The 23,929-nt window shown below is 39.0% G+C and overlaps 3 protein-coding genes across 8 annotated transcripts; all 3 read left to right on the plus strand.

Moving 5' to 3' along the window:
- The first annotated feature begins 1,248 nt into the window (after positions 1-1,248).
- On the plus strand, positions 1,249-7,938 carry LOC124408104 (protein phtf). Of its 2 annotated transcripts, XM_046884805.1 has the most exons (16): positions 1,249-1,415; positions 1,578-1,717; positions 1,787-2,001; positions 2,066-2,249; positions 2,357-2,490; positions 2,573-2,684; positions 2,768-3,046; positions 3,161-3,225; positions 3,461-3,624; positions 3,707-3,840; positions 3,923-4,232; positions 4,313-4,541; positions 4,625-4,720; positions 4,800-4,943; positions 7,624-7,719; positions 7,786-7,938. In XM_046884805.1, the coding sequence occupies exons 1-16, from the start codon at positions 1,390-1,392 to the stop codon at positions 7,933-7,935; spliced, it is 2,478 nt and encodes an 825-aa protein (XP_046740761.1). In that variant the 5' UTR covers positions 1,249-1,389; the 3' UTR covers positions 7,936-7,938. The 2 variants fall into 2 exon arrangements, with proteins under 2 accessions (XP_046740761.1, XP_046740762.1); XM_046884806.1 differs by lacking the exon at positions 4,800-4,943.
- Positions 5,329-7,300, plus strand: LOC124408110. The gene is made up of 3 exons (XM_046884816.1): positions 5,329-5,763; positions 5,832-5,989; positions 6,155-7,300. The coding sequence occupies exon 3, from the start codon at positions 6,164-6,166 to the stop codon at positions 7,016-7,018; it is 855 nt and encodes a 284-aa protein (XP_046740772.1). The 5' UTR covers positions 5,329-5,763; positions 5,832-5,989; positions 6,155-6,163; the 3' UTR covers positions 7,019-7,300.
- A 3,473-nt stretch (positions 7,939-11,411) lies between the features above and the next one.
- LOC124407887 (lysophospholipid acyltransferase 6) lies at positions 11,412-23,923 on the plus strand. Of its 5 annotated transcripts, XM_046884455.1 has the most exons (11): positions 11,480-11,639; positions 14,766-14,911; positions 15,319-15,396; positions 15,765-15,856; positions 16,115-16,226; positions 17,153-17,288; positions 17,388-17,535; positions 17,627-17,832; positions 17,955-18,152; positions 18,556-18,707; positions 18,793-19,240. In XM_046884455.1, exons 1-11 carry the CDS (start codon positions 11,553-11,555, stop codon positions 19,004-19,006), a joined length of 1,569 nt encoding a protein of 522 aa, XP_046740411.1. In that variant the 5' UTR covers positions 11,480-11,552; the 3' UTR covers positions 19,007-19,240. The 5 variants fall into 5 exon arrangements, with proteins under 5 accessions (XP_046740414.1, XP_046740412.1, XP_046740411.1 ...); XM_046884458.1 differs by lacking the exons at positions 18,556-18,707; positions 18,793-19,240 and adding an exon at positions 23,750-23,923 and having other exon boundaries at positions 11,412-11,639; XM_046884456.1 differs by lacking the exon at positions 18,556-18,707 and having other exon boundaries at positions 11,414-11,639.
- The last annotated feature ends 6 nt before the right edge of the window (positions 23,924-23,929 follow it).

The raw sequence follows: 23,929 nt of genomic DNA on the forward strand, positions 1-23,929 counted from the left end.
ATACACTCACACATATATGTGCCATAGAAATTCGAATGATAAATTATTGTGACTGTTATTATGATTGTTATTACCTTTTCGTCTCTGATACACGTCTTATACCTACGCGTATAATATACAACTGCGTTTGTGTTTAATTATTTACGGTAGATGATTCAATATTTATATTAGACTAATATTATGATATTAATTACAATCATTGTGTTTTATTGTATATGCGTATATTCTATATTAGACCTTGTAACGATCAGGTCAGAAACGGAACGATGTGGAATTTCGAAAAATAACCCCTCAGTGAATGACCAATATACTGCAGTAGTTTTTATATACACTTAAGACCGTCAATAAAGTAAAATCTATATCTTGTACATTTCAATCGAAAAAGAAACTATCAATTATTCACCACATCCATTCTAGATCGTCAATAATTGGTATGAATATGAATGAAACGTTACATAGCCGAAACCGTATTACTCGGGCCTGATAAATCCGCTGCGAAGAGTGTTGAATATTTTATACACCTCTATGCAAAATAAAAAGGTGCTTCACCTTGGCACCAGCCTTTTCCATTCATTGTTTCGAATGAAAAATTCGGGTCTTTCTATGAGCTTACAACAGGTGGCAGCAGCGGCGGGACTTTTCCCGATCGAATATGCACTTTCGTCTGCTTCGTCGGTTTTCGCGTGACGTCAATTAGCGTCAATTTAACTCTAGTGTGTTTTCGAACCTGCCAACGACTCGGGTCAGATCGACTCTCATAGACGTGCGTACTGCGACTATTCTGAACGTATGTCGGATCTATGTTTAACGGAGTGAGACTTACAGGTGCAGGGTTGAAACAGCTGTTCGAATTACGATGTATGTACCTACGTTATACGGGGACACGGCGTATTGTATATAAAATGACATCTCTTCTGTTTGACTGACTGAATAAATAAATAAATAAATTGGCAACCACGAAACGGCGATAATTTTAACCATCACGCATTACCGCAGTATTTATCATTCTACATTACTTAACGTCTAACCACAGGACAGGGAAAAATCGCAAGTGACTTCTCGGTAACAAGTCTAAGTTTGCGTACTACGTACGTACCGCCGTAATTTAATTTATCGTATATTTGTTTATTTATTTCGGCTACGAAAAACCCGCGATTATTCGATCCTATTATGTATTGAACATCTTCAAACTTGTTCATGTATTATCCTCCCCATATTCAGTTATTAGAAAACCTGTGTTCCTGTAAACAATGAGTGGGATACGTACAGCTCAAAAACGAGCATACAAGCTCATCGAGCTGAGATGCATATATTAAATAAACTGTCCAATATCGAGGTGACAGTTTCTGCTGCTTGTCTTAAACCTAAGGCATCTTGAATTTCTGCATTATGGGGCTCAACGATCTGATGTTCTGGTTAGTATCGATTTCATTATGTGCTTTTTATTATTTGAATAACAGCAACTTGTACTCACATTAGTTTGTCGGACTTTTGTAAGTCCTTGCCAGCTATGTCTAGCTTCAGTGGTTCAAACTGACATTCAAAGTTATTTCAAGGTTTGTCTCTACAATTTTTAGGTATCAGAAGAAAATTGGAACTTACGATAAACAGCAGTGGGAGAAAACCCTGGAGCAACGATTCATAAACCATTTTATATGGATTCCTGTCACCAGGACAAACTTTAAGACGAACTTGATTGATGTTGACCTAGTGAGAGGCAAGTAATCATTTGACCTTTGTTAATAATGTAAAAGTTACTCATTTTCCGATCATTCTGATTTCTTAGGGTCATCGTTTCCTAAGGCAAAACCCGAACATGGATTATGCACTGTTGCTTATCTTGCTGTACAACGGCTCCTGTTCCTCCCCTTACACAAATCGTGGTGGGTGCAGCAGACCAGTCCACGAATATTTTTACTCTTCTTACTCCTTTACTGCCTGCAAATATTTAACATCGGCGTCTACTACTACTACTCAGTGAAGGACAGCAGCGAGCCTGAAGTGCGTTTGAAAGTTGACGTCTGAAAGTTGAATCACTTCTGATCTCATACCTAATCTTTTTCAGATTGTATCAGCCTTTGAAGTCCTGATTCCAGCCGGCATGATGCTGGTATTGTGCATGGTGCACTCTCAGATTGTTTCCACCAGCTCTGGACGAGCCACGGCTGACAGTGAACACAGTTCCAAACCAAATAGATCAAAGCGCAGGAGATGCCATGTGAACAAGAAAAGAACACATCACAACCCACGTGAGTGAAATAATTTCCCACCAATAGATATATATACGGTCTTTACCGTGGTGAGGAATTAATTACATAAAGTAATTTCGTTTTACCACTCTTTCCATTTTTTCCAGTTGCCCAGGAGGCCAAGTATTACCAGTATATAGGCACTGAAGAAACGAGCACTACTGTTGGTGAAATTTCGTCATCCGTTAGATTTGCCAAGAGCGTCATTATCCCAGAGGCCAGTACCGTATCCCCTATACCGGTTGGTTATGACAAGCGTTGTTGAATCTTGTCTTAATGGATATAATTGCATGATCTCTGTCTCATGAAATTTTATTTTACAGCAAGTATCCAACAATGCTGGGGAATCAGAAGAGAAAGGTATAGAACCCACTACAAATTTTCTAGATGCATATGACGGTGCTGTTCATGATGCCTCACCTACCAATAAACCAGGTCAGATACAATCTTACTCCTTGAGAAACTTACCTCTTCCATTATAATTCCAACTTCATTGATTTTTATGCACACAAATGTAGTGGTGAATGACTCCAACGGAAAGACACATCCTGAATTGGTTAAAAATCAACAATATATTCATCAAGATGATGATGGGTTTGAAAGCTTAAACGGGAATGTTTCGAGCGAAATCGGTGAGATTGCTGCTGACCAGTCGCCAGTTCCATTTGAAGGTGATGAGAGACAGGAGAAAAAAGAGGAAAAGCGATGCTGCGCTGGAAAATCTAAGAACTGGTACCACAGTGTAATAAATGATAGGATACAGCACCAAGACGAGTCACATCAGTGCAGATCATCAGGTATGAATAACGTATCTTGAGCTTGTGTTAGAGCGAATATAGTATATTAGTTTAAATATAGAAGTACTATTTGATTCATAGTTTTTTTTTTAACTATAAAAATTTTTCCCGCAGTGAACATAGCTCAGTCAAAAAAAAGGAGTTGTTTAGACAATGGAAGACAGCATATCAAAGATCCGGTTCGTATATTTTACTCTGTTTTCATTAAAGACTTTTGTTTTCGAAGATTGTTTCTGAATTTTTTTCATCATTGGCGATTATTCATCGTACTATACAACTTAACAACAGTTTTGAACAAGTAGTTTGCTGTGTGAGAAAGCTTTACCTCTGATCAAGTATGTTAAGGCTGGTGACAGACAATTCTGCTGACTAATTTAAGTAAAATGGTTCTTTTTATTCGCTCAATCATATAAGGCAAGTGAAGTCTCAGCCACATTTAGCAGATATGATAAGCAGTGCGAAAGTGAAGAGGAAGGTGAGTGCGAAGATGCAGCTACACAACATCTCACGGAAGCTACAACCTCAGCTACTGAATGGATGGGTGTCACCACAAACAGTGACGAAGAATGCAGCTACAGGTAAAAAGCTGAAATAGTGATTGAATAATAACAGCAATCAGTTGTTCGTATTCTAATACAGTAAATGAAAATTAAATTTCAGTTCCGAGCTCGAGGAGTCAGAGTCGGATGTCGGAGTGAATGTAAACCCTGGAGAATCTTTGGAAAATCCATTCTCCTGGGAGTTTGAGATCCCAAAATTCAAGCGAATTCCTTCTTGGTCGGCGCCAGACAGTGGTAAGTTTTGGCAAACATTTCTTTTATTTATTTTTTTTTGTGGAAAATTTCTCTGACCAACATAATAATCTGCCTATTGCAGTATCGTGTACTATTTGGAAAAATGGACATTTGGGAAAAGTTGAACTGTCCGTTCTTGAAATAGCATCTTTGATAACATACAGAGTTGAAGCCATACGAGAGAGTATGGATTACTTTTACTGTGGTCTTGTATTTTCCATAATACTTTCTTTCATACCATCGATGTGGCGGCTGAGTGATCAAATAAGAAAAGACCCCGTAGGTAACATAACAGGATCCCTAGTCCTCGGGGATTTGTCACAGGTCATTTTGGACACGTATCCAGATACCCTGTGTCGAATTATTGATATAGCATTTGGAACTACGCTCTGGTAAATAAGAATTTGGATCTTTTCTTGGAAGGTGTGTATTATAACATAATAAAAATTTACTAATTGTGTAACTTTTTTAGGGAGCGAACAGTTATCCTCATATCTTTTTTCGAGAGATTGACGCTTTCTTGCCTCCTCTTCTTCTTGGTTGCTGTGGCGGAACGTACTTACAAGCAGCGTCTGCTATGTGCAAAATTATTCTCCCATCTAACATCTTCGAGACAAGCCAGACAATCGGAACTCCCCCATTTTCGGCTCAACAAAGTTAGGAATATTAAGACGTGGCTTAGTGTCAGGTCCTACTTGAAGGTATAATGTTTACAGAATGTTTTGCTTTTCTTGCAGAAGTTGGAAAACATTTACGAATAGTCAATCTATCTACTTTCTTGCAGAGGAGAGGACCCCAACGTTCCGTCAACATGATAGTATCAGCTGTTCTACTTCTCACATTGCTCTTGCTATCATTCATAAGTTTAGAGTACATAAAGGTAAGATTCAGCTGTGGGAAATCGTATCTTAACAAAATGTTCCACACTTCCGAATCTGACAAATCATTTTCACTTCCAGGATTCAGAAAGTCTACATTCGCAATATACCGTCGAAGCGCTCTGCTGGAGTTGTGCCCTCGGAATATTTATCCTCCGTTTCATGATGCTCGGTACAAAAATAGACAGAAAGTACAGGAACGTTTCAATTCTGCTGACAGAACAGGTAATGTATTCTTCAGTTTCCTCAATTTTTTATCGCAAGAAACTTGATTTGTGCATTTCATTCATTTTCAAATACAATAAAGAGGACAAACCCTGGTCCGTATTCAAGACGTCTTTCTACTTGTCACAAAATTATAATCGTTGTAAAATGGTGACGGTGAATTTTTTGCTAACTTGAGACAGGCGAAAAAACGAAGAGAAGGAAATTTTATATGCTAGTGAACAGTGAAACACAAAAGTAACAATTTGTGTACATGTGCCTACAGTAAAGATCCGAAAACTCTATGGAATTCGTGAAGCAAAAAATGTCAAATGTAATGAGAATTTAATCCTATGTAAGTAAAAATTTCAAGAGCGCACAAAACGTGTCAAGGAAGAAAGGCAAGTTCTATCCGTTGATTGAGAATACGCAGTAAAATTACCTCCGGACTCACTCGGAGTCACCCAGGCGGAAGTAATATTATCCTGGGGCTGAATGTCTTTATATCTTCAGTCAATGTTCTATCCTCTGACCTTAGGCCAGCAATCTCTTTGAAATTGGAGTCTGGTAAAATGTGTAATCACTCGTCACCGGTTTGATTGGCGGTGAAATCCAATTGGTGGATTTTCGACCAATCGAAACCCAAGAGTGGGGGGGTCTGTGTTTACTCTGCAGGCGCTCAGCTGCCCATTGCACCTGCCGAAACCATGCGGTGCCAACCGTAGCACGTAAAATACAAAGCGGATTTATTCAATGCGTGCTAAACGAGAAAATTGGCGGGTGTCGGAAGGGTTAAAAAAAAAAGTGAAATATAAACTGCCTAATACGAACTTGAAGTCGCGTAAGTATATTTCGCGGCCAATTTAAACCCATATAATTGTTGAAAATTTGACCGAATTGCATTCCCAGTGTTGGCGGCAGTTGAACAAAGCAATTTGAACATAGCACTTGGCAGTTGCGAATTGAACCGGCAAACCCTCGGAACTCGGGAGTCTCGCTCTGTCAGCTTAATATTATATTAAGCAAATTTATCCTCCCTCAGAAACTGCAGGAAAGTTGACAGGAAGGTATATGTACATATAGAATTATTTAGAGGCAATTCTGGATTCTAAAACACGTCGGCATTCGTTTGTGATTTCACGTGTAGAACATAACGTTTTAACGTTTTGTAATCCACTATAAAGCTGATCGCTCAACTAAATTTGCATCCAACCTCTGTTAATCGCAACCAGATATCCACCATGGACACTAGGCTCAGGGCAACGAAATTATCCGGAGTTGTGAAGACATATAGGAAGAATGCAGGAACTACCACGCGGTACCTGAAACCAAGCATGTTGGCTTCGATGAACATCAATGTTCCAGTGAAAGCGGATGCTAATAATCGTGTAGTATTGCAGTCGCTACCCCATATTCAAGACAATGTCGCAGCTGTGACAAAGCATCCTTCGGCTGAGGAGGGTGTAATCAATGCGAAAGCAGTGAAGCCAGCGATAGCTACAAAAGCAGCGATGACAATGGTGAAGCCAGCGATAACTGCAAAGGCAGTCATGACGACTGTGAAACCAATTAGGCCAAAGCTTAGCAAGTGGGATTTCAAGGGACGGCTGGCTTACACAGAACAGGAGTTGGTATACTTTAAAAATAAATTGAAGAATGCGACGACAGAAAGTAGTGAGCTCACCACAGCGTTGGAGACCTTGACGGAGAGTGCAAAGCATGAGAAAGAAAGAGCAGAGGAAGCTGAGAAAAGATACTGTGAATTGGTTAAGGAGCGTGATAGGTTAACAAGTTTAATGAAAGATTATCAAGCGACTTCTGAGACATTGAAGACTGATGTTGACCAGCTTAAAACTGAACTGTACAAAACACAGTGCAGTCTCAACCAACATAAGGAGGATTATGAAAACCATGACGCCGAGATGTCGGCTGTGGTTGATAACACTGAAAAAATGATGAAGGAGAATTCTGAGCATGAAGAAACTGTGAGGTGCTTGGAAAAGCGCAACAAGGAACTCGAAATTGTTTCCAATGGACTTTGTGAGAAGAGGCAGGAGATGCTAGAGACACTTAAATTGCTAAAAGGGGATGATTAGGTTGACAGTACCTCCTTGTGATTATGACTGATTGTATGATACATTATGTAGAATTTTTTGGAAATTCAAACTAGCTTGAATACCCTTACTTTATACAAGAGGATGAAGACGATCTCAAGTCTTACAAATTAATTGAATCTCAATCCTAGGATTGAGTTTTGTAATTTTACCAGCTTGAAATCTAATTATTACTTATGATTTGTACTCTGACCTTTTCATTTGTAAAAACGTTCAATTTATTATTTAATGTACCGGTGTCGTCGGATAGAGTAATATATATATATATCGAAATACATATATGTATTCTAATAAACTATTATTATTATATTTGGATTGACTATCGCTGATTTTTTCTTTACACGTTATCTCTACATTTTCAACATCAAATAAGTTGTTGAAGATGAAAAATTCAATATGATATAAATTTTGCATAGCGTTTATTTTATAAGGGTGATGAGAAAGTTAAGTAAGAAGTGTGTATAAAAGGGTAAAGATAGGCAAGATGCAGTATGTGAATCTGTGACAAGTTGCTTGTCTAGAGGCGTGCCTAACTTCATGAATTGCTTACAAATAGACAAAACTGGATACCTTTTTTCCTATTGCAGATCAATCTTTATCTACAAATTGAGCAGAAACCGCAAAACAAGGACGAACTTATGGTTGCTAACAGCGTGCTGAAGCTGGCTGCAGATTTACTAAAGGTGCGTAATATGGATAAGCCTAAACAAACTATTACAGTTATTTTAACAATATTTTACGAATTCCAGGAATTAGAGAGCTCTTTCAAAGTGTCCGGTCTCCATGCAAATCCCTACATGTACACCATCACCAAGGTGGTAATACTTTCCGCCCTCTCAGGAGTTCTGTCGGAGCTTCTTGGGTTCAAACTTAAGCTACACAAGATCAAAATCAAATAATAAATGTCTGAAATGTCAAAAAATGTCAAATGTCTGAATGTAGCTTCAACTTTTGGAATGACCTGTGTCATATTAGTGTGCTACGTGAACTTTTGATTTTGGACCACGAAGCAAGGTCACAAATTCTCTAGCATTTTTCTTATATAGAATAGATTGGCACTGTATAAGGCAGAGGTATGTATATGTTATTCACAGGACGAACTTTATGCAGGCCACTGATACAAAAAGCGTTATTCAGTGGACTAGCAGCGTTTGTAGTTGAAGATCTCATACATATGAGGTCGCTTTAGACATACAAGATGAGAATTACAATAATAATAATAATCATCTTGTTTAACACAGAAGATCGTGATTTTCTGGGATAGTAATTACCTTTAGAAGCTTTTATGATCATTATGCAATAGGACTTTTTTTCGAAATTTATAACTGACGTAGTCGGAAGAACATCCGCGGCTTACTTTAGTTGCAATTTGTTTTTCTTTTTACACCCAGCAATCAATGATTCGATCCTGATCCATTCTTCCAGCTATAATTATAATTGTACAAGTTGATTATTTCATTCTTCTTTTATCCTATCACTTCAAATTAGATCAATCGTACCGAAAAATAACCAGCGAAAGTTCAGAAAGTAGGGCGAATAACTTTGTGTAGAAACTGGTCGTAGGTTTAATGGGTAGTCACATCAAACGCAGCATATGTATGTACATACGTACAAATTATTTGCATATTGCGATTTATTATTCGATTTGTCATAAGCATATTTATTGTAACGAAAATCTCTAAATACCATAGTTATAGTACGCAAATTTCCGCATTTCTCAATCTTTAACTAATTACAGTAAGAGGTTGTTATATTGTTCTCGTTGCTGTTGCTATTATTATCGCTGTTGTCATTGTTGCTATAAATCCAGATACATATTATAGTCGCATGAATTTGCTGAGATACAGCTTTGATTACGTAAATTGTTGAATGAAAACGAAATTCGAGTCTTATCGTAGTGGTAATGAGTGTCTTAGAAAAAAAGAAATGATAAAAAGTTGTAAAACAAAAATAATATCGGGCAAAATAGATAGATACAATAAAATTTCGAAATCGAAACTTATGTTACCTCCAATTTTGGCCTGGCGGATGTTAATATTTATTAAATATTTATTATTAAACAGTGAGCATGTGCATGTTGTCGGCAGCGATTATTTGACCTGATTTTCATCTGTAACATATTTGTCTCGCGTTGGCAACGTAAATAATGATGTAAATAATTACTAGGAAGGAAGAAAGATTGACTCATAATTTTATATCTGAAATATTATCCAACATAATAATCATTAATCACTGTCGGTACAACAGAGTCCGAATGAAATGTATCGTGAAGCGAAAACATTTGATTGTCTGACTATGTAGCGCCTAACCGCAGTCAACCACTTACCACGCCAACTTACACAACCTCTAAACACTATTGACTATCAACATTAATAATCCTACAGTAATTACAGGATGGTGGAGATAAATTTTGTCAGGTTCAGCTTCGGTTAATTGTTGGCTCATTATTTTTACACAGATTAAATACACTGCTGGGTAAAATATTTCAATAGATCCATTTAAAATGAAAAAGACACAATACTTTCAAAAACGTAATGTAAATGGGTAAATGTAAATGACCACTTTGAGATCATTTAAAATGTTGAGTGCAAAATGCCTATTTTGAATGAAACCATTTCAAATATTGCTCAGCACAGATTATGTATGTTCGTCATAAATTTAGCTGTGTGTTGTGTGCTCGATTTTGCATAAGACTCAAGTTTATGTACATACAATAATTACAGCGTTGAATTAGCTATCCTATTCATCATTTCTTTCACGTTGCTGTACATTCGTGTGCGTGTACTCTGCACTTTAATATTTCGTTACATACGTGTTCCAGACATCATTTCTGAGGAAAAACGGATAATACCGCAGGTTAGGTAATAATTTCTTTCAAGATTTCACGGCAAAATTCTGTGGCATTATAACTCTCCTCCGCATCAAGTGATTGCAAAAATTTCGGGTTACCGTAACGATCGTGACTATAATGATCACTTATCGTGCCTCTAGTTACCGTTACGTGTACCTAACAATATAGGTAGATGTGCTGGATATTGTATAGGGAGAATACGAGTTGAGTGGTTACTCGCCATGATCAATTACTCCAGAATCATTGGAACTGCAAAAAAATAAGAAAAAGATTACAAAAGCCTGTAACGGAGAAGACCCGAGTCCGATCAGAACTATCGTAATGTCAGATATTACACGTGAGCCACGTGAGGAAGGAATTGTGCTTCAAATCCAGTGTCGCTGCAGTCCTGCCATGTTTTCTGGTTCCCTCCGGTATCTCAATTATGTAACTGAGAATGCCGCTATTAGCGAACAATCCAGTTGATGTCTGCATGGATGCTGGGAGGTTGGCTATGGATTCGGACGGCTACGTTCCCCTTATATAGAGTGACCAAATTAATGCAATTTCGTCGATGATCAATACAATTTTTCCTCTATAAGTTATTTGACTGCAAAGTTTATTGGTAAGTATGGAAAGATCGACGGAAAATTGCAATAATTGTTCTAAGATGAAAACTACATGCACAAGGGTTGACATTTTTTGCACCTATAGTACGAAATGTATGGTCGGTATTTCTCTCATACGTTAGTCATAATAACGGGTGAAAAGCATGCTGGGAACCGCAACCTCATGGCGGTTTGGAAACTTGACTGCATGCCGGGAATTCAAGAGATATCTGTTGATTCAGCATTTTTTCCGATGTTTCCTATCCATACGAAAGTGTGATTTGATTTTACAGAGCCACCCGTTGTACAGAAATATGTTCCCCCGGCCAACGGAACTCGTGGCTGCAGGAGGAACGGAGTGGAGCCGAGTGAACAGGCATCGCCGAAGTTGGTGCGTCTAAAAGGCAGCGGCACGTTGACCTTAGGGTACGTGCACACCGGTGAGCAAGGCTAGAATCACTCCGCAAAAAGATACGCGTGCAAAACGTGAACGATGAAAGTATGCAGAGCAAGTGATCGCCGGTGTGCGAATCCCCTGATTGTTAGCCTTATAAAATGATTCGCTCTTCATCTGCGCTGTATAGGTATACCTATGTATAAAGCCCGGTTGTCGGGTTGTCACCAGGGACTTGATCGAAACCGTGAATCCGGGTAGATGTAATAACCGGCTCTCGAGCTCTACCGCGTACGTGTGTGCATTGTATGTATGTATGCATGTATGTACGCACAAACGCACCGACACGCATGCAACAATCATACGGATTTAATTAATCCATGCGTAGCCGAGTTTTCCAACTTCTTTTGCAAAGATGCGGATCGAAGGTATCGGAGAAAAATCGACGGTCCGCCCTGGTGTTCGACGTTGCAGTGGAAACGCAAAAGCGTATAATTTCCTGACCGATTCTTCTCCGGCTGTCGAGCGGCAACGGCGGACGAGTTTGTTTTTGGTTTTCGGCTGCGAGAGCCGAGTCGGAGCGGAGCAGAGCGGCGTGGTTAGGCATCGAGGGGCCCGCAAATCGCAGAACGGCAGAAGTTGTGGCTCGGAGTCCTCGCAGTACGGCGTCGACCGCGAACAGCGATGGGTGTGTCAAGCGCGGATGTTTATTACGACGGTTCGCGAGCATTCACGTGGCTCGCCGACCTGGCCGGCCTCCCGATTGACCAGGTAAGCTGAAGCCACCGAACGATTCCGGTCCTGCATTACAATTTCTAGTCCCTATTGATCCTCACTCGCATTCTCTCGTGTGATAAATCTAGACAGAGTTGACACTGACAGCTGGCCAGCGGCATGGCAGTCTCCTCTCCGCTTTTAACGCGCGTCTGCAGCTAGGTTACACTGCGTCTGGTTACTTGACGACGGGAGTTGCATGTATCAATCGATCAGAGGATGAAAATTGCGTGTCGCTACGGCTGCTTCGCGTGATGAGAAATTCTGCGTTCGCAGGCATATTATCGTATTTATCGTCCGTAATTATCGACAATGAAAGTGACGGGGGACGCGCGTGGGCGTGGGCAAGCCTACCGGTGTTTACGCATGCACTTCTAAGCGCCAAACGATCTGCGGCACATTAGCACTTGATTTACTACGCTTCCAATGTTACCGAATGAGAAATCTCACGGTCTTACGGAGAAAATCATCCTGCGCGACGAACCAATTATGTAAGCCTAACAATGGGTTTGGGGATATGTACTTCGATCGAGATCGTTTGGCGGGAGTACTTAATTAATTGTTTTATATTCGAGGAACGATAATCAAACAATACAAACATACGCCCTGTTGCACTACCTCTATACACCTATGTATGTCAACGGCAATGATATCATCCCATATTTATAATCGCTTTCATCATTGCTCATACGTGTTGGATCGAGAGCGTATCCGATCTCTGATCTATGCAGGGAGCGACGTCATATTCACAGTTATAACCCGTAGACTTTACATGTTGAATGCACGATACTACCGCTGACTTCATTTGTTGATAGTTCGAAACTCATACTTTTTTGGTTTTGTTTGTTGAATTCCACTACTGCTTTTTTATATTGTTGCGACTATTTTTTGCTATTGTTATTGCCGTTCCAAATGTTGATATACGAATTATAGTCATACATATTAATTATGAACGGGAGAAACGTCGCCGCCTGCAGTGCGCACATTGTTATAAAAGCGATTAAGATGTCTTGGCCAAGTGCTGTTGATGAAAAAGGAAAAAAAAATAAGAAACAATAGAGGGAAAGGAACGCCTCGTCGAGCTATAAAGTACTATAGAATTTTCATTGAAATAACGTGTTAATGAAATACCAATTGAAGAAATTTCTAAAGCAAACACGTAAAAAAGGGCAATGCGCTTTTATTCGCTGCTGACAAAATTGTATAAAAATTTACGAACTTGATGCAGCAAGAGAGGTCAGAGAAGACACGGTTTTGAAAAACTACAGGTGTAATAAAATACGCCCGTCAGAAGGAAATCAAGTATACATATATATGTATATACCTCCTCAGACGCCGTAGCAGTCAAAAAGCGTGGGTAACCAACAGGTGTTCGATTTCAGCGACTGGCGTAAATTCATGAATTACGTTACTACATGCGATCCGGTATTTGCTTCGTTTTTTCCCGCGCAATTTCTGCCTGCGTTGGCACATTACTTGTCCGTTCCACATTGCAGTTTTTTTCAGTTTTATTTTTAGTTACAGAACCTATTTCAAGTACATATACACAAATCGTTGCATATCCAATTTCAGAATTGAAATTAAAATCAGTCAAACGCCTGCTGCATTTCTTCTATGTTTTTCTTTGTATAGTATTAAGCACAAGCGTTCAAATGACGTCGACGCGCATAGACGCATGGTTAAAAATAAAGTTCCCGAAATAAGCGTTGAAAGAGAGAAAGAAAATGTACTAACAAGCTGAACAAGCCATCACATTTTTGATGTTGTTCTTTTCTTTCTTGTCTCTCTTATATATCTGCCTTGTATAAATAACATATAAGGGTGTTTCAGAAAAAAATAATTTGCGATTTTCCAAAATATGGCAAGATTGCGTATGAACGCAAGATTCTGGAAAAAGCTGAGAGTTCTACATTTTGTTGAGGTCGTCGTCATTTTTTACTTTCCTTTACATTTTTTTTAACGTATCAAAAAACACGTTGTACCACTTCAATTACTATTCCTTTCCTGAAATTTATATGTTGCCACCTCAGAAAATGGCAAATGATATTTTTCTGAAACATATTAATGTAATACGCAGTTGGCCGGCTGACACCACCTCAATCTATGATACGTATATAGGAGCAATAAAATGATGAAACACCTCGCTGCTGATAATAGGCGTCGGGAACAAAATAACAATTATCGCAGGCCACGGTGCAGAGGTCCATGTCGAGAACTTTTATGCATATGTCCGTCCCGCCTCATAAGTATGTCGTTATGCATCCTACACACGTTTGTATGAGCAATCCATTATGTTGCCTTAAGACTTCAGATGTACATGCAGGGCGAACTGTAATTTTCCTTGACAATTTCGCATACCGTATATATGACAGTATCGTAATATATCTGGACCAACAATATATTTTTAATAACGATAAAATTGTGTTAAAGTCGGCATGAACGACAATTTACCGTTATACAATGTTTCCGCTGTTCTTATTGTACTAAGATTTTTTACCTCTCGCTTACTTCAGCACCATCGTTGCATTTGTATGTTATATACACGATACAAACTACGAAGCGATGATAAAAACATCCTTCGTCTATAGCCTCTACTGTTGCGTTTATTCTCGAGAGAATCCTGATCTGCAGTCATGTCTCAGATCTATTCTATAATACGGTAGACGTTTGTCTTATACTCATGCTTATGCGCCTCGTTTTACACGCAACTTGAGGTTATTCACAGGCTGTGTGATACGTTATAATTAATTTATAATGTATTATACATTATAGGTATAAGTATAGCACGTGATACTGCAAAACACGGAATGTTAATTCATCGAGCTGTGAGCAACGATGTATATTTATAAAAAATTCGATTTCCTCTGCATAATATAGCCGAGCCTTTAAAATTTAAATTCAGGGTATTGTGTCAAACGTGCCTGGAACTCCACACACTTGAATTGAGGAATTTCCAGTTTCACCCCTTCGTTAATTTTAATGATTGTAAACTATATCTTGTACCATACACCTTGAACTGCCCGGAAGTGGCATCTAATAATAAATAACTACTTTATATATACTTTTTTTTTGCGCTACGCCGCGTGTGCTCACAACTGTTCTGTTTCTGTTATAACAACGTAGATGAACTTCCTGGTGACGCAATTCTCAGCGCTGGGACTAGCTTCCTTGTTGAGGTCTTCGCTGAGCCCACGAGCCGTTAGTCCCGCCACAAGACATGCCTTTGGCTTGGTTCTCGGCCTCTTCTTTGGTTACTTCAGTTTCGGCAAGTAAGCCAATTAAAAACCTCGACTCTGGTTGGCATTTAAAACCATTTCTTCTCATCTCTTTCTTGCTTTCTCTGTCTCATTCATTCATTCATTCATTCATGTTCACTGCAGTCTGTCTTTCTGTTTCGAATAAATTACTAGGTATACTCCACGGATAGAGAATCTTTGAGAATTCACTGAGTTTCAAATGACACATTAATGACTTTGGCTGATCGTTCCTTGGAACTGTACGTTGTACATTATTTAAATGAAACCCCAAGTAATTGACGCTTATCCGTTCACGTTGCTTGGATTAAATTTTGATAAAACAAACAACTGAAAACGTACAAATGATAAGATATGTATGTGCCGATAATGACGAGGGATTAACAATTCATGTTTAACGAAAAAACAAAAATCACTTTCAGACATGCGGTGCATTTGGCGGCACTTCCGGCTCTCTGCTACGTCGTCATGCGGACTCATGATCCTCGTAGTATGCAAAGGTTAATAACAATAATATTTTATGCATCTGTAAGTAATTATCAGTCTTGATTGGATATAACGAGGAAGATAGAAAAAAACCTCATGTGAATTATACAGGCGTATCAATTTACTGTAATATCTGTGAACTTTAAAATAAGTTATCTGTAATATGTGAATAATAGTGGTCTCGTAAAAATGTTAGTCGGAGAAACATTTAGAGTATTCACGAAGTCTATTGAATGAAATCGGACAAAGGATGGGGAAAAAATTCATGCATAGATTCCGGGTTTTAAAAAAAATGTTCAAAGAGACATTCATGAATTAAACAATTTCACTTGAGACTGAAATTTGAGAGGGTTGAGAAAAAATGATTGTTTCTTGATTACAGGCCTGTGCTTCTCGTCGCGCTTCTTTATCTCTCCTGTATACATTTTCACCGCCAAGTATACGACTACGGTTCTTACACCCTGGACATAACAGGTAAGTATGTTGTTATACGCATAATGTATGCATGTCATCAGCCATACACACGCAATCAGCACGAGCAATGCTGCGGTAAATTATACCATCAGATCCTTGTTTGCTGCTTGTGCCCTGCGCACTGGACCAATTAATGGATCACATATATAGGCATATGTATTGCACACACTCGTCCGCGCAGCTTGGCAAATATCGCCATTTAATGTATTGAAAGTAGCGTATGTTCCTAATGCGACTTATAATACAATTGCGTGACAGGTCCGCTGATGGTGATAACACAAAAGGTAACGAGCCTTGCCTACAGCGTCCACGACGGAATGACACGCAAGGAAGAGGAACTAACTCCCTCGCAGCGATATCACGCCGTCAAGTGAGTTGCGAAAATTATCGAGTACATCTTACACGACTCGGCAAGCGGTTATTTGCTCGTTGTCCCACTCACCCAGCTATTAGAAACAAGTTATCGCTTTAAGTATGTCTACCTTGTACTTATACCTGTACGGTCTATATTATACCTACATGCGCTTGGAATGTGAATGCATGCTGGTTGGTCGGGTATAAGAAAAAGTTGGGGCAGTGTTACATGAGTAATGGATATGTATTGTTTTTCATGCAGCAGTACTTCATTCTCATCCGTACTCTTATACGTATGTTCTTTTTGTTATTATCCCATTCGAGTCTGCTGCTGCATCGCGGAGTTTGCGGCCAAGTTTCGTGATGATTCACCGTAACACTTGTGACGTCGCTAGTTTCATTCTGGGACGTTGTTCTCTCTTTGGGGCCCCAGTTGCAGTTCTTACCTGAAAACTGTGAGAACCCAATAATTGAACATTTTAATCGATCAACTAGAACAATGCCGGTTTTATTCTGAAGTAATTATTACGAAAGTCTAACAGGTTTAAACGCTTTGTAAGCAGTTTTACCACAGACTTAATTGTCGGATGTGTTGCTTGTGTATCATACACGTGTGCATACCTCTGGCGGTCCTAATTCATGAATTTCAACGTGGGCCTGATCTCTTTCCTCGAACTTGTTTCGATTAAATTTGACATCGACAAGTGACTTGTGCTATGCAAACCGAATGCTCTGACTTCTTCATTGCATTTTGAATTTCATTTTTATTCTCTGACACAGTCTACACTTTTTGTGATGACTACCTTACATGAGAAATACCGTATAATTTCGCAGTCCAAATATAACAAGTCTCTACAGGGTTTTTTTCCAGACCATCTGGTCAAATACTACAAATTTTCATGGAAATCCAATTCAAATACACCGTGTATTTTTGTGTTTCAGAAAAATGCCTACAGCCCTTGAGTATTTCGCCTACGTCCTACACTTTCAAGCGTTGATGGCTGGTCCGGTTATTTTCTACCGTGACTACATTGATTTTATCGGCGGTCACAATATTTATGGCTCGAAAACGTTAGCTGTGAGGAATTGATTCTTTCGGATTCTACATACTTTCTTTCGCATCGAAATTTCCGTCCTCTAGTCATTCTTTCTAATTTTATATATTCTTTATTCTCAGGGCTACACGGACAAGAATTTGAACAGTAACAAGATCGTCTTGGAACCTTCGCCGCGTCTGGTTGTGGTAAAGAAGGTTCTTGCCAGCTGTATGTGTGCTGTAATATTTGTCTCTTTCATACCATCCTTTCCGATACAAAAAATCAAAGGTTCGTACGCTGAATTTCTTTTTCACCCCGATTCTTTTATACGACATTTGTTGATTGATGTCGGAAAACAATTTTCTACTTTTCTCTCCAGAGGATGACTTCATCGAAAATACGACTCTTGGTTACAAGGTGGGCTTTCTTATGGTGTCCACGATGCTAGTTCGCTTCAAGTACTATCACGCGTGGCTCTTTGCTGACGCTATATGCAACAGTTCGGGCCTCGGCTTCAACGGTTACAATGTCGATGGCACCGCGCGCTGGGACCTGATTTCAAACGTCGACGTACTTAAGTTCGAAGTTCGTACACCAGGCATTTTCATTTTATCATTCTTTTATTTTGATAATGTATTTATCCCCTACTTTCTGTTTTACCTTGTATTCAAAAAGTACATGATATTCTTTTATCAACTCGTTTATAGACGGCGCTTAGCCTAAGGGACAGCATAGAGCAGTGGAACAAGGGTACCAATCGGTGGCTACGCATGATCGTTTACGAAAGGGTAGAAACACACAGTACTATCCTCACCTACGCGTTGTCCGCGCTATGGCATGGTTTTTATCCTGGCTACTACTTGACCTTTGCTGGAGGGGCGTTATTCACCTTCGCAGCGCGATCTGTAAGTCACAACAAAGACAAAAGTTTTGTAGCCTTATTATGCATAGTTGAGGAAACACTTAAGCTCCCACCATTTTCTGCATCAGCATGGTGGGTATTCGAATTCTCGAAAAGCATATATAACCATTACAATAGTGTGAGAATCACAGACGGTCTCTACGCAGTCCAATTTTTGCAGTTGTTTTCTGCCCGTAATACGTGCAAAGTGGCAGTGTTTTAAAATTTTTCGATGAACATTTCGATATTTTTTTGTTCAGTGAAATTTCTTTAAGCTGGATATTCATGTAGGTATACTTTGTAACGTAACGATGAATACTTGTAAGTTGAAAAGTTTGGATTGGATGGAAATATTAGCAGGTTATTAATTGCTTCACATTTCATTCATTATTTCAATTCTTACACAGATACGGCGACACGTTCGACCTTACTTCCTCGGATCGAATGTTTCCAAGCTATTTTACGATACGCTTACTTTTTCCACAACTCGAGTTTTCATGGCATACATCACCTTCAGCTTCATTCTACTCGAGTTCTACCCCAGTATCAGACTGTACCTGTAAGTTGAGTCAGCTGTCCTGTATGCTCAATTTCTTCTCACGGAATTAATTTATGGAAATTGTTTATTTACTTTTTCTACACAGACACATGTACCTTGCCCCGCATATTTTGGCACTGGCAGCTCTAATTCTTTTGCCGAAATTGTCGGCGCTAATGCACCACCAAAAGATTACTACTGCTGCCGCTACGGCTGCAGCCTCGGACATTTCTACAAAAAAACATGTGTCGAATGGTCACGGCGGGCCAGTTGCTGACCGCATGGCTCACGTCGCCCACCTCGCACAAAAGGCTCAGTAAATCGGTTATTGCACAAAGCTGGACAGCTGTAATTCTAATCTATACGTATAATACCTACTACTAATCGTAAGTTTTATATAAAGCAAAAATATTTTTATGGATATTTTTAATAAAAATTACAACATATCATAAACATACGCGTTCATAAGCGTTGAGGTTAGAAGGTAGAGATCAGGTGCGTGCAACTGAGATCTATCTCACGTTTATTCTGAAAAAAAAGGATAAGAGAAAGGGACAAAAGAAGTGTAGACCAATGCATTATGATGCAACCATTGTGATCCGAAAATTTCGAAAATTGATTTTTATACCAAGCGTTTTTGCACAAATTCACGGTGCACTTGTTTCAATAATTGGGGTATTCGGCGCTGTGAGTGTGTGAGTGAGCCACAGAATTTTCTACAGATTCGAGAGAGTTTTTTAATTACTGACTGACTATTTGTTTTTCTCTTCTTTGTTTCAACTTTGGACATTGATAAGATTAGAGATACTCGAATGTTTAAATTATATAATGTGTATGATGCATGTTGTTTCAATAAGAAATGTGGGTGGCATGCATTTGATTGAAACAATTTATTATTTCGTAAAAATGTGAACATTTTTAATGGTAGTTTAGCGATTACAGATACTACGTACTGTTATATTAGCTCAATAGCTTGAAGATGCGTAAATTTACGTAATTTCAACTCATTTTCCCACCTATTTGGACCCTCTATACGTACCGATATGTATACACGTTATGACTGACTCGTATTGTATTAAGATATGTAGCAGAGGCGTACATATGTACACATGTATATATAATTTGAATACTTTTTACAAATGTTTATGTCCAAAAGAAACGAAAGGAAAAAAATACCAACAAATATTTGTTTTCACTGTTGAGTAGAGAATAACGTGTTTTTTTGTATTGCTTTTTTTTGTTTCATTGAAATTTTGTTATTAGTCACCGTATCTTACACTTATCACCCTGATAATCATTGTGCGGTTTAATCGCACGTAATCCTATTTGGACGTAGGTGTAATAATATCTGCAATATAATAGATTGGTCATATTCCATCATAAGCTTTGAATGATTCTTTTTTCGTTGTTTATTCTTAACTTGAGCCGGAAATGTAATATTCAAAGCGTTATCGACAAATTATCACTGTATATATATCGACATAATGATTATAACGACTGATATGATTGAATCGTGTAAAAATTCACTTGCAAATTCGAGAGTAACCGTGAAGTTTCTTAAAGCATGAATATGTCCTGCAAATTCTACACGTATTAACCATCGGGCATTTATATTTTTCCAAACTTACAAAAATTTAATAATTTAAGATATGCATGCGTGACCCATCCACATACGTATATACATGCACCATACCATATTTATGTATATATAGGTATTGTTACACAGTGAAATATTGTTTGTATAGTATTAATTCATAATTGTGCTAATTGCATTTAAATAATAATTTGTTATTGGTCTGGCCGCTTTAAAGACTACGTGTTTCTTATCGACAGCCTCCGGATACAAAGTTGGATGAAATTTACCAACTTTGATCTACTATTTCAAATTTTTAAATGGAGAGAAATGGTCTCCGCAAAAATTTTGCTAGAAATCTGAAAAATTAAGTTATGGACCTAATATTTGTAACCTTGAAATAGTAATTTTTCTTTTGTAAATTCAACTCTAAACATATCCTGAAGGCTGAAAGTCTAACAAAGACTTAAAAAACTGCTTACTACGTTTGATAAGTGGACAAGTACAGTACGCTTTTGCTCCGGTCAAACGGCGTACGGATAGCACAAATGAATATCACGTTGCCTGGATGCTAGGCGTTCACTAGTTCCATGTAAAAGAAGCGTTCGTACCGGCGGCACCGGCTCATTCGATTCTCCACGAAATTGGCATACACGCAATCGATCAAGCTGCACGTAATCAAGCTTACAAATCTTTCGAATCGCAAGGGATTGCCCTGCGTAGTTCAACCCTACATAAGTAGTTCTTCCCTACACGGCGTGGTTGGCAGTCGCGAAAACAGCAGCGTAGAATGACTTTGGAGGTTAGTCGCGTTGGTAATATAACGGTATGAAATTTAGAGAAATCATTATTTCGGAAGTTCGATAAAAACATTGAAGCTGATCGTCGGACATCAATGTTATTTTCGAATGAAAAGTATTGTCTTTTCTCGACAGGTTCCTACCATTGTCGCCAAGCCACAGAATATTGTTATTAATATAATGCAGCGCATATTATACTGCAAGACTTTTTTTGTTATCCGTGGGCATTTCATTTGACGCAGAAATATAAAGAAATTTCATGAATTCTACGAAATCGCAATAGTTAAATTCGTAGAGTTCATGGCATTGTTTTATTTCTGCGTCAAATGGAAATCCATCGGAGTCTTTTTGTTTAGAATTGCATGTAGGATGGAGTCGTCAAGCCCTTTTTGGTTGTCGAGATGCGTGGACTTCGATATTTGAAGATATATATATATATATATATATATATACACACACGTCAACATCGAAATCGACTAGGGCACCTCCTTAAGACCCGTGACAAGTATATAGCAAGTGCCAAGTCCATTGAGGACACGGCACTCACATTTTCGCCAGACCTTCCACGTATTGTTGTCAGCCTGCGAGCTAATCTCAGATCATTAACATCTTTATCCTCGAGAGGAAACCACGAGCGTGAAGTACAATCCCACGTGTTACGGGGACACCTGCGACAAGTAATTTTACAAACAATTTCGCAAGGTCAGGCCGCTCGGATTTTTTTCCCATTCTCTTCTTTCTTCTTTTAACGCGTAATGTGCAGTTGAGAACTTTATATAGCCACTCAGTAAACGAATTCAATCCTGTATCATTTCATTCAACCGTTTCATGTAATCCCAGTTAACGCAGGCGTTAGGTATATATCGTAATTACTGCCTGCAGAGTTAAATCAACCGCTCTCGTCGGCGCGACGCTTTGTGTATAACAATAATTATGCAAAGAAATTAACGCGTGGATCATCCGACTTCTACGCTTGGGATATAAAGATAACGCACGCGTTATAATCTTCTCGTATATTATATTTTTTTAAAAAGTTATGTAACAATGTCCACAAGCATTAGACTTAGCGATAAGTAGTCACTGTTAAGGATTCGAACATACAATCACGCACAACATTCGACGAAGTAAATAACGCGAGGATATCACAATTTCATTATTGTCCGTTCAGCCTGTAACGAGCCGTAGGTTATTTGAATAATCTGCAGCTCGCGATGCCAATCTTTTATCGTCATGCAAAGTACAATATTACAACAAATTTCATTGAGCATAATTATGCACCTTTGTTTATGTGCGAATCTGAACGATTGCAAGGCAAAAAGTTTCCACGCCACGCGAATCTTCCGATGAAAAAGTATTAATTATTTATCGTTTCCATCTCTACAAACGCGCGTAAAACGAAATCGTCTTTTTGCGCCCATATTAAATCTGTTAGTGACCATGAAAGTTTTGCAACTGAATCCTTGATCGAAAGTTGCACCGCAAGGGTGACAAATTTCGCACGTTTAATTCGTTTGGAACAATTGGTTTTTTTATACATTCCTTTCCGTCCGTCAGCACCTGTACAACCAAGCTTGATTCATTATAATTGAAATGTTATGATATGACGCATTATGAGAATATATTACGGAAGATTTACACAAATTCTCCATCGATGCTCGAGATTGTCGGTAGACAATCACGTTAGCGATGCACCATCTGTACAATTAAGTCTTACAGGTAGACGTAACTGTTATACGTCTCGGTACCTGAAACACGATTAATTAACGCCGGTGAAATTTTTTCAATAGGGCTTACGTGTCTGCTAATCAAGAACGCGAATCTTAAGGCCTGCAGATGCTTGGCGTTAGCTGATAATAATTCTTTTCATGGCGCATTCGAATTGGGGTTCCTTCGCTGGGTATTCAAGCATGTATGTGAGCCAAGGCGACGGCAGCCGCGAAGTTCGGAATTGGTAATTAGTCACTATTGCGTTCCTCTCAACTCTCTTTGATTTAGAGAAGCATCGTAACTCGCATAGAGCTAGGCACGAAAGGAGAAAGAATTAGCATTAGATAATAATGTATGTACATGGACAGTCTTGTGCGGTCAGAAAAAGTCGTCGATATTTCTGACCCATCATACAATGCATATAGACGCGAGTAAAAGTGTGACCGCAGTCGGTTCGTGTCATTTCAACTTTTGCCAATTCGCTGATGTCTTTCACGTAGCATTGCGCACGAGTTGGAAGATTATAGGTTGTATCTGTAGTATATCGCAAGTTTATCGCCGAGTAAATACCGAAGGTTTATCCGAAGGCAATTGATGTTGGCTCGGCTGCACATTTCGCGACCAAGTTGCAACATTTTTTCAATACGTGTTTAGATTTTAAAAATTCACCATACCGTGTAACGACCATACCATGCAACGACCGAACCGGACAATTTCTTTCGCGGACGCGCGGCGAAGTGTTGCCAACCTGTATCACCGTATAAATTGATGATACTGGTGCCCGTTATTGCAGAAACCACGTATGGACATTCGACAAGCTTAAAGAGCTGGCTCATTTAATCAGAAAATTCTTCGCACCTATGCTCGACGACATACGGGTGCAATTTGTTCGTTGTTCTACTAATTCGAAAATTAGTCACGTGTTCGGTTACTGGTGCGGAACAAAGAATTTCTCTAATTTTTGTTACATATTCAGTATTCAGTTGAACTTCAGTCCACGTGCTATGGACAACGAACATCGCAGTTGTCTCTGCTCGCTCCATCGGCGAGGACGAGGACCACCCTACGCATGATGATCGATTGGGAGTCATCTAAGGAAGGAGACACACCGCAGAAGCGCGTGCTCCTCATGAGACCAAGAAGGAGGAGAAGAAGAAAAAGAA

The sequence above is a fragment of the Diprion similis genome, chromosome 7, assembly GCF_021155765.1.
Source record: "Diprion similis isolate iyDipSimi1 chromosome 7, iyDipSimi1.1, whole genome shotgun sequence".
Taxonomy (NCBI): Eukaryota; Metazoa; Arthropoda; class Insecta; order Hymenoptera; family Diprionidae; genus Diprion; species Diprion similis.